General features: G+C 38.3%; 1 protein-coding gene across 2 annotated transcripts; it reads right to left on the reverse strand.

Annotated features, from left to right (window-relative positions):
- Window positions 1–1,477: 1,477 nt before the first annotated feature.
- cul5b (cullin 5b) lies at window positions 1,478–15,123 on the reverse strand. 2 transcript variants are annotated; one of them, XM_058628405.1, is made up of 19 exons: window positions 15,074–15,123; window positions 13,819–13,928; window positions 13,626–13,725; window positions 13,263–13,439; window positions 13,026–13,167; window positions 11,624–11,769; window positions 11,042–11,122; window positions 10,744–10,837; window positions 8,971–9,101; window positions 7,571–7,678; window positions 7,410–7,474; window positions 7,193–7,325; window positions 5,164–5,295; window positions 4,897–5,020; window positions 4,327–4,502; window positions 3,965–4,126; window positions 3,748–3,866; window positions 2,772–2,895; window positions 1,478–2,602 (listed from the first exon to the last, which is right to left on the reverse strand). In XM_058628405.1, the coding sequence occupies exons 1-19, from the start codon at window positions 15,089–15,091 to the stop codon at window positions 2,408–2,410; spliced, it is 2,337 nt and encodes a 778-aa protein (XP_058484388.1). In that variant the 5' UTR covers window positions 15,092–15,123; the 3' UTR covers window positions 1,478–2,407. The 2 variants fall into 2 exon arrangements, with proteins under 2 accessions (XP_058484388.1, XP_058484387.1); XM_058628404.1 differs by having other exon boundaries at window positions 10,699–10,837.
- Window positions 15,124–16,532: the final 1,409 nt, after the last annotated feature.

Here is a 16,532-nt window from a genome sequence, read left to right on the forward strand (position 1 = left end):
TGATCACATTTTATGGACTAAACCATGACTCTTTCACCTGTCATTGCATCACCTCACACGGACGACGTTAACAGCACTTGTCAACAGAGCCTCTGTTTAATGTGTGCACATGATTTGTTCCATTGTTAACAGGTGAAAACTATGGACCAGTCAAAGTGGCAAAATTCAATCAATAAATACATGTGCCATGCATTCATTCACATTGGAATGAAGTACATACACGTCTTATTAAATGTGCCATTCATTCATTCAAATACCAATTCATTTGATGTAAAAACAACAACAATAACATATAGATGACTTGACTTTTTACCTCAATTTGAATGAATGGCACATTGTAGTCATTAATGAATGGTGTATTTATTGATAACATTTTGTGACTTTTAGCGGCCCCTAATTTTCCCCTGTTAACTATGTACAAATGATGTGCACACATTAATCACACAGAAGTCTAATTCATGTGTTTATCATTTTTAAGCATCAGTTACTGGACACCGGTACCCCGACTGTGTGGTCAACAGTCCAGAGGGTGGACCCCTGTCATTTTTTTCTGTGTTTTTATGGGATTTCTTGGGAATATTTTGGGACAAAATGTCAAATATGTGATTAAACAAAAAAATATATTAAAATATAAATGAGGAGACAGACTGAGGAGTGAAGAGAAATCAATTTGATCGGCTGTTTCTACTTTTGTCAAAGCAGGATTTAACTGGTGTCGTGTTGCTTTGGCACCATCTACTGGCTACAGCTATTGTCTCTAAGAAGATGCGTGGAGAGTTGACTGTGGAAAACATGTCCCTATGAATTAAATCATTTAGAATCAGACAGAGAAAGAGACTCAAGCAACTTCTGATTCTTCAAATAAAATGTAATTAAGCTTATATTGAAGTGTACGACTCCCTTTTATCTAAGGCTGCATTAATTAATCACAAAATGTAGTTTTTTTTGGTCTTCATGTAAGGTTGGTTAAAAAACAGGTGACATTTTTAAAAATAATAGTTTAATAGTAATATATGGTCACTATAAGTTCTTTGGCTTTGAAATTTGAAATTAAAAGACAACACATTTTTCAAAATAAGGTGATAAGGAGGAAGTTCACTCAATAAAATATAATATTTAAGTTTGATAGCCAGTTTGACCTTTGACGGTAAACTGAAGGTCTTTGTTTGAGAACAAAGCATGAAGTTTGAGGATTTTGTCACTTTAAGATTTGGGGAAACACAATTCAAAACTTAATTGAGAAAATGATGAACAGAGTATAAAAACAATGGTTGCTTGCAGCTCTAAACTTCATTTGACGACCAGACTTCATCTATGAAGCAAAATAGTCCATTAAAAATGCTCTTCTAGTGTTTCGCTGCGTACATTAACACCATCTGTAGTGTTTTTACTGTAATTCCTGATGTGAAATCTCCTTTCTCAAAGCTGAAACATTAGCGAAGTGAACCAAGATGAATGAGAAGCCATTTTGTTTGGTTATTTTATAATAAGGTGCTGTTTATTTAATCATTTCACTTGTCACATACACTCTGCACTTGAACCGTCGTATTTACCAAGTGTAATACTGACCTCCGTCTCTTCTCCCAGGTTTCCTGTAGAAAAGAAAGCTTCCATTTTAAAACTCCCAACACCACATCTGCTTCTTTCAGTACGTTTGTCAGACGGAAATGGGACTTGATTGTAGCAATATGCTAATCCCCCCCCCCCTCTGTGCACTCTGTTGTGTCCTGATTATTCTTTTAATAAAACAGGGACAGAGGATTAGATATGAGTGAGAGTCATCGCTGACTGGTTCAGTCCCGGAAACTGTGAAGTGCTTCTGTCTGGCTCTTTATTCTGGATTAAGTGCTTGGTCACTTGCTCCTGTGGACGAGAGCGTCAGGGCCTGGATGGAGGGAAGAGGTGCCGCCGTGCGTTTTTTCTCTGTCGCAGTTCGGGCGGTCTGGTCTGGGATGGACGTGGATTAGAACTGCAGATAATTCCGTAGACTTCCTTCCTGTCTGCATGCCTTTAGACTCACACAAGCGTCGTCGCCGACCCAGATGACACACATTACGCCACGGCATCAAAGAAAACATGAACAGCCTCGTCTGGACAACAAAAGGAAAGTCTGTCTGACTAAAAACAGTCACAAACACTTGATGAAGCCTCCCAATGCAACTGCTGCATTCCTCTTTTCCTCTTTGTACAACTTCAAGGCAGGAAGTTCCACCTTTTCTTCTTTTCTTTTTTTTTTTAAATAGCTCTCAGTCTGTAATTCATGCTCCCTGCATAAGTTTGTGTGATTTTTATTTTTTTAATCTTTTAAATAGAGGACGGGAAGCCTGGAAGTTCTCTAGTGTCCATCAGGCCTGATCCACTGAAACCACAGTCCACACACATACACACACACGCGCGTCGTGTCGTGCTACGCCATGTAGATGAAGGTGTTTATATCGGTCTCATCCCGCTTTATGTACTTGTGATCGATCAACCACTCGATCTGCTCCTTGATCATCTTCTTCTGTGGTAAAAACATGTTCTTGAGGATCTCCACCAGCTCCGTCTGCAGCTGGGCGTTGTTGATGCGCTTCCTCATCTTCATGATCTGGATTATGGCCTCCTGGACGACGTGGGAAAAGTGGAAAAAGGTCAGATAAAACAGATGGATTACAGTGTCCGTGATGGGAAATGGGAAGAGCATAACATTTATTCACAGCAGGTGCAGTTAGATAACAGCGGAGAGAGAGAGAGAGAGACAGCGCCACCATGCTGCGCACTCGTCCACACACCTGTGTCCTTAGTATCCTGAGCTGAACGATGCCCTCGTTCTCCTCTTCTCTCATTCGCTCTGTGGTGAGCTGCAGCCGACCAATCAGGTTAATCTTCCCCCTTTTCTGGACCTTTGAGTTTTTTCTGTAAAATTTAAAACAGAACATTACCTCAAAGGAAACAGGAACTGTATAGATTACATTAGTGACAACACTGTATGAGCGGGGAGCGTTTTTACTGCTGCACCACACAGCTCTGTCAATTTATACTGCTTTCGTCTCATGTCCGCCCGCTTCCGCACAGCTGGAGTCGCAAGCATTATTTCTACTGACAAAATAAAAGGAGCACACTGGGCTTGCAAGGATTCTTTCTGTGATGTCTTTAAGTCAAAGACGATGTGGCATGATGTAAAATAACACATTTTCTCTATGGACTTTGGTGCGGGGGAGTGACTGTTAGGGCTGCAACCACCTTCTACCCATCTTCATAATCATTAATCTGTCTATTTTTCTCTTAATCCTGTTTGGTGTGTAAAAGGTTGATAGGTGCTTTTCAGACCTGGAAATGATGATGTTCTCAAATGTCTTGTTTTGTCCACAAACCAAAATTATTCGGTTTTAATGATTTCTTTGTAATAAACATCTGAAAACTTGTAATTATGGAAAGAACACTCAAATTGATTAATCAATGATCAAAATATTTGATGATTAACTTAGTAATTGATTAATCATCAATTAATCGTATAATCCTTGCAGCCCTAGTGACAGTAAACTTCACTTTCCAGTCAGAGAAGGTTTCTTAAAGCGATATAAATTGACAAAGATGTAGATTTTATCAGACAAGTGTTTTAAGTGGCTAAAATCTGGTTATCTCTTCTCAAAGTCATGTTTTTTTCTTGATCTTGGGCCTGTTTGTGTGGTCAGACGTTCTGTTTAAGAGAGAACAAACGAGGAAAAGGACAAGAAGGTATATTGACTTTTTCCCGGTGTTCCTTACATAAGTGAAAACTCCTGGTTGACGTAGAATAGCGTTCCCTCTGCAAAGTCTTTGGGTGAAGACACTGACGGGTCATACGACAACACCTGCCGCTTCAGTTTGGGAAACGCAACCAGAGACTGAGAGGGAATCAGGAGAACATGATGAGTTTAGAGAGGAAAAAAAAAGTCAATAACAAACTGCTTTTTTCTTCATGACTACATCTGTCGTCTTTTACCCAGAGAGTGCGTCGCAGTTCTGCGTCCGGCAGCTCGGTGGCGAGCTTGAGGTTCTCAAAGCTGATTCTCTCCCTCGGCCTCTGGTTCCAGGCGAACAGCACAGCCAGCTGGAAGGTGGTCACCTCCAGATCATACTGACCCACCTCATTCTTAAAAGTTATCTGGGCAAATAAAGGACATTTTTAATTTCACAGGGAGTAAAAATGAACAGAGATCGAGCAGATCACCTGTTAAAGGTGTCTTCTCAAGTAATCTATGTAGATACGTGGAACTATCAATTCAATTCTATGTTTTCAATGACAGTTTTACTGATTACAATGAAAAACAAAAGGAAGAACTCGTCCGGTTCTGTTTCACTCACGATGCCGTTGGACATGAGATGATGCCAGTGGAGTTTCCTGCCACTGTGGTTCTTCTTATAGAAATCTTCTACCTCTGGTATCAAATCCTCCAGTTCTGTCGGAAGAGAGACAAACACCTTCTCGCTGCTCCTCGACCACGCTCCAGCATTCAAGATCTTTATGTTGACAGAGTCGGCTGCAGGGGAAGCACGGTGACATGTTAGTTACTTCAAAAATTAGTCAGACTTGTACAGATTTACAGCTCTACATTATGTGTATATATATATATATATATATTTATATATATTCAAGTGCTAAACTGCTATGAAGAATCATGTAAATCAGTGTTTTCTATGTGGGCAGTATTAAACGTTTAGTTTATACATTGTTTTTATTAAAAAATAAATACTGTATATAATTGCACCGGAGTGCAGACGTAAAATGAGGATTGTTGAGACAGATAATTCCTGTTGTTTTCATATTATTTTTTAAAAGAAGGAAAAAAGAAAATATATGGCCCAAGACTGGAATAAATCTTTGGTCATCATCTCCCCTGATTTTCCCATTATAGGTCGACCTCTCCCTCTTACCTGGTAAAGCGAGTTTATTATGCTTATGCATTTCTTTGAAAGACTGGTTGAGATCCTCTGAAACCTTGATGTCCTGAAACATCCTGGCCAGTTTGTTGACGTAGTCAGCTGGCATTCCTACTTCCTGTTTCGAATGAATAACACATCACTTTTGATTTAATCCTTATTCTGTGGCAACAATCAAACACATATCAGATTATTAATTACAGTGAGATCAAACACACACACACACACACACACACACACACACACAGGTTGTGTTCTTACCCTCAGCCACTCCACCATGTTCTCCTCTATCTCACTGTCGGCTGAAATGTCCAGGATGAGTCGACGGGTCAGGTGAGCTTTGTGGTAGCGCATGAACACGTCCTTGTTCTGGACGTATTTAAGTACTAATAACTGCAAAGAGCACACACATCGTTATTTCTAATGAATAAAAAATACATGAAAATGAATGAAATGAAAAATAAATGATGGAAATTAAGCAACACGTGTGGATTTTTACTGTCATCTTAAACTACTACGTCTTTAAAAATCAATATCCAGCTGATTTTTTTTGTTGTTGTTGAGTTTAAAGCAATAGTCTGCCAGATGTTCTCGAATGATTTCTTTGTCCACAAACAAAAAAATATTCACTTTTTTTGTCTAAATGTGCAAAACCAGGCCAAAAAATGAAAACTTATGGACAGGCATTTTTCCAACTCGCTCCTCTCTGGTGATAAAGATGCTGATTCGCCGGCTTCCTGCAACAGCACGAGTGAAATTGCTAGAGCTGAAAAGATTGATCGATTATTAATCGATTATTAAATTAATCGACAACTATTTTGATAATCGATTAATCGGTGTTAAGCTATTTTCATGATTAAAACAAGATTTCTGATTGTTTAAGCTTCTTAAATGTGAACATTTTCTTTATTTCTTTGCTCTGGATAACAAATAAATCATTAAAAGTGAATAATTTTGGTTTGTGGACAAAACGACATTTGAGCACATCATCATTTCCAGGTTTGACGAACAGCGATGAACATTTTTTTTTTTCTGATATTTTTTGGACCAAGCGATTAATCGAGAAAATAATCGACAGATTAATTGATTATGAAAATAATCATTAGTTGCAGCTCTAGAAATTACCATCATAACACGTTGGCTTTGACGTGCAACTTCTCAGCTTTCAGAAACCGCTGGAATTTTTCCCATAGCACAAACTGTCGCATAATTGCAGTCATGCAGAGTGAGCTTGCGCAAACGTGTCATCAACATTAGGGAATATTTGAAGAGTTATGACTGGAGATTATCCACAGTTACATTATGATGAGTATCGTGGTTTGTGCAGGTGTCAAAAAGATAGGGAGGTATGAGGAATACTGGAGTCCCAGATTTACTTTCACTTTGAACAATGTAAATTAGGATTCAAATTGTTCTGCACCACTTTCATAAGCCACAAAATGTGCTAATTTAAATTGAACTTCCTCATAACATAACAATGATGTCCCATTGTGAACAAGAACAGGCCGGGACATTATGAAGCTTTGTAGGAACATAGTTGGCATTCACTAGATTGACCATATTTTCCAGCTGAGAGCCACTCAGAGGGCTAAGGTCATCCTGGGAGACCCTCAACATCCACTGAATGTGAAAAATGATATTCAAAAAGGATATTTAAAGTCACATCCATTGTATTTATATCCGACTATATCTTGTGTATTTGTGCATGTATGTGGTGCTTGGATTTTCCAATCCACTGAAAAAAACCTGAACTGAAGACCAAGTGAAATAACCTGGTAGAGAATATTAAATCCATTAAATATGTTCATGTTTGTGGTTTTATTAAATAACATCCACATCATTGAGAGAGAACTACAGCACAGACGAGCATTTATGTCAGTAGAACTTAAAAGAGGAAGTTTTAAGTTTAATGTTAAGACAATAAAGACCTCATTCATAATTTTTTTATGTGTTTCAGGCCTAAACGTCTAATTATTAAAGTAAAATCTTGTTAAGGCTCCTTTCTTCACTGTGCCAAGAAGCATTGTGATAGGAAAAAATGTGTCAATTTTTGGCACAAAGTCAGCCGTCTGCTGACTTTTTCCAGATAAAACTGAAGTAATGATTTTCTCTGAGTGCCTACATTCAGTGAATCACTTGCTTTGTGTGCATATATTTGCAGAGTGGTCCCGTCTCAAGAGGCTGGATCAGCTGAAACTTGGAACAACGTCAAAATAACATGTCCCCTGTTGTGAAATGACCAGGTCCAAAAAAACATTAGAGCAAAACATAACGGCTCAGTGCGACTTACTACTTCCTTGAGTTTTGCTTCGATCTCCTCAGAGGTGAGTTTCTTGCTCAGTGGTGTTTTCCTCAACAGCATGTCACAGTAGTTGGCCAGCAGCTCTGGACATTTGGACTCCGGTTGAGTTTTCAAACCAACCCTGAGAACACAAAACACAGAGTGAAGTCAAACGTGTTTTCCCTTCATCATTCAAATTCAATGAGCTGAGTCTCACACATCTTACCCTTTCTGCTTCAAAGGAAGTTCTAATTTAAATATAGTGGCATCATTCACAACAGCCTTGTAAGCCTGTGGAGAGGTTTGAAATATTAGAGCGAAGAACCAAACCTGCCGAGTGCATTTTAAAAATAAAAACGACGTTGTGCTGTTAGAGGTTGAGCTCACTTTGTCTCTGGCCGTGAGGAAGCGCGGGTCGTCCTGAAAAGCCTCTTTCACCAGTCGACTGAAGCGGTTAAACAAGGTGAGCAGCTGCTCCACGTATTTCTCCGAGTCCTGCGACAAAGACGAGGCAGAGCGACAGTGAAAAGTCACAATTTTTGTCATGGATGCATACATTCAAATGCATGTTCAGGGTTTAGAAATGTACAAATGTTTTTCATCCTACTCTTTCGCTCTTAAATCGCATATTTGAGGACCTTGCCATGCACAAAAACTCGCCAGACTTGATACTATCTTAAAAATCGATTAATCTGTTGATTATTTTCTTGATTATTTGATTAGTTTGGTCAATCTATTAATTGTAATCTACTTATTATAATTATTGATATTATAATAATTGATATTAATGTTTTTTTTTTTCCAAAATTAAGATACGCTTTCTGATTATTCAGCGTTATAAATGTGAATATTTATTTCTGGTTTCTTTGCTCCATATAACATCATTATCAAATCATTAAAATTGAATGATTTCTGGGATATGGACAAAACAAGATGTTTGAGAACAATTTATTTTAGAATAGAATAGAATAGAATGGAATAGAAATACTGGTAACACTTTAGATTAGGGAACACATATTCACCATTAACTAGGTGCTTACTAACATGCATATAAGTAGCATACCAGACCTTTATTAGTAGTTATTAAGCACGTATTAACACCTTAATCAGGAAAAATCTTAATTCATGTCGTAATAGAGGTAGAATAAGGTCTTAATACATGCTTAATAATTACTAATAAAGGGCTAGTGTGCTATTTATGCACATTAGTGAGCACCTAGTTAATAGTGAATATGTGTTCCCTAATCTAAAGTGTTACCGAAATACTTTAGAAAATAATAATAATTCATCCCCGAGGGGAAATTGTTTTAACGCAGCAGCAATTTTGACATTTTACGAACTAAACAAATATTTGATTATGAAAATAATCGTTACTTGCTGCCCTAGTTTGACCCATAAAATGTCAGAAATGTGGAAAATGTTGATCAGTGTTTCCTAAAACTCCAAATGATGACACTCTCAAAAGTGCTGTTTTGTCCACAAACTGAAATGATCCAGTTTTAATGATTTCTTTGTTACATGAGCAAAGAAACCAGATTTTATATTTTATATTTTACTATTTTAATTGATGATTAAAATAGTTAACGATTCATTTAGTAATCGATTAATCATTGCAGTCTGAGCCCAAAGTACATAATTCCAAGCCCACATTTTTTTGTACACTTACAAAAACATACGCCCCTAAACACTGGACCTACTGGTCAGACTTGTTAAAAGCAAACACCACTTGTGATCAGATCTCTTGTTTTAGAAGTAAACATCAGGTGTGAACACGGTCTAACACTCACGGATGTGATTGTCTCAGCTGAAGCCACCATATCTGCCAAGCCAGCGCTCATGATGTGCTCCTCCAGGTCCTTCAGCATGGGCTCGATACCGCTGGGCACTTTGTCCATCAGAGAGAACATCAGGTGTAGCTCTGTGTAGAGGAGAAACACAATGTTATCACTATCCAGGCACAATGAGACCAAAGGGGCTACACACAAACAAGTGCACACACACACACACAGACAAGTGACACAGACAATCTCATGAGATTAATGTTGATGGTTTTGCCTGTTGTTTTCATTTTCCACAGATTAAATTACAAAAAAAAGAGAAATCCATCCATATCAAATCAAAACAATAACCATTAGCCTGATTCAATACTCATGTTAGACTGTAACAAAAGAAGTGTAAGCATTTATTTATTTGCCATCTGCATTATCATACGAGCAGAGGACGGGCTACTTTTAAATCCATTACTGTGGAGGCTCTTCCACCACTTGTTAAATCAGACTGGCAAGAACACACACATGCACACAAATGGACGTACTAATGCATTAGCTGAGAATGATGTGTGGGTAAAGCAACAAAGAGCACAACTCCCTAATAAACATCAATTTGTACTTTAATTTGCACCTGAAGATATATAGATATATATATAGGTTTTTTTTTACTATATTTTACATCTGGATCATGAAAAGTTGTGGGAACAGAAATGATGCATATGTTGCCCATATGCCATTTTTTGAGGACTTCCTTTCACTGTGTCTCAATAGTGACCCAGTATCTGAAATCTGCATTTACACTGGTTAAAACTGAAAGAGACATTCCACAGGCTGGGCTCAACGATTGACCCGTAAATAGTTACAAGGCTGAAATATAAGTGAAAGGGAAGTTGCATGTATCTGCTGGCATAAGCCCTCGCTCTCCATTGGACAAGTGGAAAGAAAGAAATGTGATCATTAAAGTCGCACTGACAGGGGAATATCTGATCTGTCTGCTTAGATGTGTGACATAAATGCACCTATCTGATTCATAGATTTACAGATTTATTTCCACTTATGAATGAGGCTTAAAAACAATCTGATTATATCGAAATCCATGTGTGTCTTACAAAAAAAAAGTAAATGCAAAGTTATTTATGCAAAGTAAATGCACCTATGATGACCAATTTTTTTGAATGAATGCACAAGTGGACAGTGGCGATCGATTTCATTATTCACAGTCATTAAAAACACAACAGTTATTTAACCGTTAAGACTCTCGGCTACACCGACCTTTGCAACGGAGTGCCTTGCACCAGCAAGACCAGTTGCATGGAACAGTTGACCACACTAAAGCATAGTAGGTGTCTATGCATTACAATCATAAAACCCAGATTCAAATTCGTGCACCATGTGTTTGGAGTAGATCATGTTAGGACTCAGAAGATGAGAATTCTGTAAATTGCTGCTTAATGTGTTTATAAACAGGCAGCAAAAGCGTAACATATATTTTTTCTTCTTTTAACAGTAGTGCTCTCTTGTCCCTGTCACCGCACACAGTATTCTTTTTGTATCTCCTTCTGTTCCTTTCTTCAACTTCTTTTGAAGGATCAGTGACACTTGCAAGGATTAAGCGCCTCTACTCTCTGATTATCCTCACGTGTATCATCACACACTATGTTGTGCGAGAAGTGATGGAAACACACACAAAATGTTCACTACGGGACAGGAAAAGAGGTTTGGTCAGGGCTATTTCCTGCTGCAAACCTGAGCTGGCTGAGCCTTTGGTGGGAGCGATCCTGCCGTACTCACTCTCTGTTTCATTTCGCTTGATCATGCCCGGACACTCGGCTAAGATGGTCTCCTTGAACGACGTGACCAGTGCGTTGACGCAACACTCCATTAACTGGGAAGATAAACAGAAGGTAAACAGTTTCGTAGAAAGTCATGAGAGAGTGCGCGTGTAAATGTGTAAATTAACTATTCCCCCCATTGTGGGTAGACTTACAATGCGTGTGGAAACAGGGCATACATGTATTATTTGTACATAGAAAACATACAGAAGAAAAACACATATAATGAATAAAAGTGGTGGATTAACAAAACTCACGGCTTGTACAGAGTTACAGTCGCGTCTCGTCTCCAGGTATCGTAGTGCACGTTTCTCCTCTTCCCTCAGTTTTGAATCGGCCTGTAGAAAATACACACAAAAAAGTACAATATTTATCATACTTAAGGCATTTATTTTACATGAAATTGAAAGAAAAATCACATAAACCTTGAAAAGAGGGCGGGCTACAGTATCTCTTTAAAAGAAAAATAGAAATGTTCAAATGTATGATGCCACGTACTTGAATAATTCAGTAGTTGCTTGTTCTATAAAATGTCAGAATATTGTCTAAAATGTTAATCAAACCTCAAGATGTTCTCTTAAAGAAACCACAAAATCTCTATGTAAACAAATTTAAAACAGTAATAATTAAATAACAAGGAACAATGTCAGGAGATTCATTTGAAAAAAGTATCCAAGACTTGTCCTGTCACCATAACATTTTGTGTGTTGCCTTTGTTGTTGAGCAGATTTTCAGATATTAATATACAGGCGGACAATTGTGTCTCTTTCTCAGATTACGTCACTTAGATTAATCGTAATAACTGGACAAAATGAGCTGTAAATACGACGATGACTCACATATTTCATGTAGTTCTGGACGCCATTTTGCTGGAGGTAGGCGGGTGCCTGTGTTCTGTAGAACCTCTCCGTCGAATCCATGTACGCTTTCTCAAAGTTGTCCCTGTAGATCTGCAGCTTATCATCAGGGTTGGAGCAAAGATTCACTTTTCAGAGAAAAAAACAAACAGGAGGAGTCAAAAAAAAGCCTCTGGATTAGGAGGAAACATATCGATGATCAAATCCAAAACAAATTTTTCCTGACATGAATTCTGGAAAATGGTCAGGGAATTGTATCTGGACATTCGCCGTACAAAAGTGATGAATGTAGTGGAGGATTGTCTGAGTCAGAAGTGTTTACAACAGCAGCAGAAACCCCCAAGTGATGAGTGGTGCCTGAGTTAGAAGTGAAAGAGGCAGGATGATTCCCCAGTGAATCACTTTAAATTATTTTTCTTCTCCTGCTGTGTTCTGACATGAGAGCTCAAGTAGCTTCATCGTACAACACTTGGAACCAAAAAAGGCCTTTTTGGCAGGAAGCTGTGCCGTATAAATCCATAGATGTATAAACCAGGCAGCATTTATACCAGGAATTATGTCAGACAACTCTCCTTTCTCTAGCTATTGTCATTAAAAGAGAAGATAGACGACAAAACAGTCAGGAACAAGAAAGGAACACTATACCAAATCTCCAAAGATCCTGAGAGACATCAGAGTTGAATCACTGCCATAAAACGCTCAAAGCAAAACAGAAGATAAACAGACAGATTCCACTTCATACCAGATACAGAATCTAACACTTACTAACTTGAATATCGTATTTATTTGACACATTTTTATTGTGATGTTTTATACTCCAGAGAAGGACGAGGGAATGTTGATCTGCAATAATGTGCACTCCAGCTATTTCCATACTGATGAAAAGCACCAGGGGGCAGTATAAGAGTCATATATATTCAGTCTGTCAGGCTCTATGATAAGTGCACCGTGAACTCTGACACCTTGAAACCATCAGTGTCACTGTTGTTTTTTGCAGAAGCTTCTCCTGACAACATGGCAGTGTAAACAAACTGAGTCATATGATGTCCGGAGCTGTATGTATTGAAAATTTACCTCAACGTCAACATGCGCATTATACATTTCACAAAGACAGCTTGAACTGAATGTAAATTGTTCCTTGCTTTTTTTTGTTTGGCCAAGACATCGCAATATTCAACAACTAATATCATGAAGCCTAACGAGACAGCTGATGGGAAAAGATGACAAAAAATGACTATTGCAGACATTTGTGTTCTCAAATACAGCTCCTCTGGATGATGTCTCGGACAAGTCTTAAGGCAGCTTTAATGTCTTCAAAGACATACTATATAAGCCTTTCTGGGTAAAGATACTGAAACAGTGGGTTGATCTCTGTATGCCTCACCGTAAGACTCTCGCACTCCGATGACCAACTGGGAGTCAAAAGCCTCTCCGAGCCTCTCGGCATGGACGAGCTTCATGGCGCTGTCTTGAAGCCTGTTTTTAATGTTGGAGAAAATGGACTCGTTCCACGTGTCGAGCATCAGCTGCACAGGAAGAACAGAAAAGCAGTGTCAGCGTCAGTCTACATTCACTTTTGGAGCCCACTCTACATGACATCTACAGATGTCTCCTGCTCCACCTTGCGGACGATGCTGTCCTCCACGTTGGACTTCTTGTTGCTTCCTTGTTTGCCCATCAGCGTTATTTCCAGCTGGCAGAAAGGTTTGGGCAAGATGTCGCACTGTGTGAAGAACTTCCTCCACTCAATGATGTAGGCCTTCAGCAATGCTGTGTCATCCTGATGACTCAACACCCGCTAAGCCAGAAAAAAAAAAAAAACATAAAAGGAAGCTGATTAACACCTGTAACAGCTTTTAATTTCCCGTGGACTGTTTCTGGTTATTCAGTGATAACAATGTAAGGCATTGCTCGTGTGTGAAGCTGTAAGTGTAAATTTCACAGACTCTGGAACTTTAAATATCCAGTGTGGTCCTCGTCTTACAGCTTGTGCTTGTTTGATGAAATCTAGGATGTCCTCTTTGAGGGCCTGGTGGATCTTTGCTGGACCTTTGTCATCCCACAGACACACAGCATGGACGTCTCTGTGGAAGCACAAAGGAGACACACGTGTCCTTGTTTTGCAGTGTAAGAGCATCCAAAGCAAAAAAAAAGCAGACTCAGTGTGGTTAACTTACGAGAAGAGGTCGAACCACTGCTGTTTGGTGACCGACTCCTGCCGGAGGAGCTTCAGCACGACGGGACGCATCAGATCCCATTTGTCCTCAAACTGAAGGGAGCCTTTGTTCTACAAAACACACAGGAAAACTTTTATTCTTGTTATTCTTTACATTTTAATTAAGACATTTTTTTGCAAAACCCAGAAATGCATTTTCCTTACAAATAAAATAAAACAACAATAAACAGGCTTTCCAACAGTATAAGATTTATTGCCAAGAATCATTGTGACAACAAATAAATAATCCACTGTTAAAACCATGTTTTGAAAACTGTAACAATATTTATTACTAACAAAAAGGTTTCTAAAGTTAATCAAAGCAAACGTCTCTCGAGGAATGAAGAGGATTTTGGTCGAGCAGCGGTGATCACTTCCAGGAAGCTCCTCCAGATCACAAACACACATTTCTAAATGTATAAAACCATAGATGTATCGCGATTGAATGGTTTTTACACCATGTAAATAGTATTAATGAATTATTGCCCAGTCCTAAGTGAAAAACAGACCATAACACAGGTATACTTAGTTAATATGTGACATATCTTGACAGAGAATAAACAGTTCTTACTTGCAAAAGTAGAATTACTCTCTAAGCAGTGACTCCTGTCTGCTGTGTCACTCCTCCTCTGTTGTCCATTTATTTATCACTGATTAACATATGTTCCTGGAAAGCTAAGCTTTGTTAGCATGGCAGCAGCAGCAGGATTAAGTTGCAGTCAATCCCCACAGAGACTACTAGCACGACAGTTGCTTTTTGGCAGCCTTTTAGCATGTATTTCAATTGGCTGCAAAGCTTTAGCCTCCTGAGCCACTGACTGACAGATGATGATGATGATGATGATGATGGGGGGGGATTTGGAGCTCAAGTAAATAAAGGATATTGTTAAAAAGATTAGCGCAGTTTGAGCAAACGATGGGTTAGTGAGTCCCGCTGTGGCTCCGTCTCCAGCACCGTGATTCCCTGTTTCCTCCACCTTTAGCTGTGTTTTCGCAGCTATTCTGTTAGGGCTGAAATCACTGATGGGCAGTTAGCTAATGTTAGCCAGATGTAAGTTCACTGCTCCCGGCTGAAGTCAGCGCTGACAGCGGAGCCGCGCACAGGTGCGCCGCGCTGTCCGCTCATGTCGGAGCTAAACGACGACACCAAGGCGGACAAGTGACAAGCGCTGCGGCGAGCGTTAAACAACAATAATTGAATTGAAGTGGGGGCTTACCTTTATCAAATTCGCCATGTTCCCTCAACTTATCCTCTCGTAAAATCTCGCGAGAACTACACCAAGGCTGAAGACGAGCCTTTTCATAAGACATGAAATACAAAAACAAACTCTACATAGAAAGAATACAACAGAAACAACTAAAATAAGCACCTGAAATTGTTTCTATTGCCATTTTAACCCAATTTTTATTTTGATAATAATAAAAAAGTGTGAATATGGGACTTTTAACGTACTAATATAATAACTAATATTGTTGACTGTTTATGTATGAAATCAACAAACTGATTTCTATACATAACTGATTTTTTGTATTTCTATACAAAATAAAATTTGAAATAAATATAAGAATGAAGAACAGCAGTTTATTCCAGGATGGTAAATGGTAATTTAAAGCCAGACATAATATGTCTTGTATTCTTATATCGTACTGAGAAAAATAAATATTTGGTGATGGGGATAATGTAGTCTATAAATTGAGTTGTGTGTAATAGAAATGGGGGAGGTACATACGTTATAACATAGAATTTATAACTCAACGAATCTCTGAAATCATATTTGCTTTCCAGTTTCCAAATGTGCATATTTTATTTGATATTATGTTAGATTTTAATGCAACGTTTTAGTTGTTAAATGTTCCCTCTATTTTGTTCAAGCTGAGTGTTTGTCCTAAGCTGTCTAAGACGTAGTTAAGCTCATAAATAATTCACTAAACATTTATTATTTGCATTTCTTTTTATCATGAAGTGTGTTTTCCTCACAGCTTATAATACTTTTTCTTTACTTGCTGCGTCCAATATTGAAGCACAAGTCTTTAAATGGAATACTACTACTACCACCACTACGTCTGCTGTGCACAACTGCTGTGTCTGGTTTTACCAGTTGACCTTGATAAAGTAACCACGACTGGGTCATGACCATGTTTATACTCCACTGTCAGCACCATCTGGTAAAACAACGTACACAGGAAACTCTAATCCCAAGTAACTCACTGGGAGAACGACTGAGAGATTAAATTCAAGGATGGTTATTGTTTCTTGCAGTCAGCAGAGTTTGTTATTGTTCATTCTCGGCCTGATAGTTGTGGCCAAATTCTTTCTCACGCAAGCCATAAGGAAAACAGGTGTATTTTTGGTAAACAGAAAATGATAAGAAAATGTAGCTACAGTATAGATGCACTAAATATTTTTTTGGGGAAAAAGAAGCTTGATTTTACAAAGTAAATCTGTTAAATTCTGCAACAGCTGTTTTGTTCTTTAAAAAAAAAGGAAATCTAGGTCTAAGGAGAAGAAGACACAAATACATTTCAAGGGTGATAACATATTTGGAATGAAAACATCCTAATTAATACAATATATCAAAGTTTTAAATAACAATAATAATAATAATTTTGATGACACCTTCTGTAACTCTTTATTCATTACCTGCACGGAACCTTTGCATAAAAGCATAAAAGAAA

Source organism: Solea solea, chromosome 4 (assembly GCF_958295425.1).
Source record: "Solea solea chromosome 4, fSolSol10.1, whole genome shotgun sequence".
NCBI lineage: Eukaryota > Metazoa > Chordata > Actinopteri > Pleuronectiformes > Soleidae > Solea > Solea solea.

Excerpts from the sequence above, each read along its gene's own strand:
- cul5b (XM_058628404.1), bottom strand. Across the intron at positions 13,440-13,625 it reads TCATCAAACAAGCACAAGCT|CGGGTGTTGAGTCATCAGGA; the intron begins GTAAGACGAGGA and ends TTTCTGGCTTAG. Across the intron at positions 11,770-13,025 it reads CGGAGTGCGAGAGTCTTACG|TGAATCTTTGCTCCAACCCT; the intron begins GTGAGGCATACA and ends TTCTCTGAAAAG.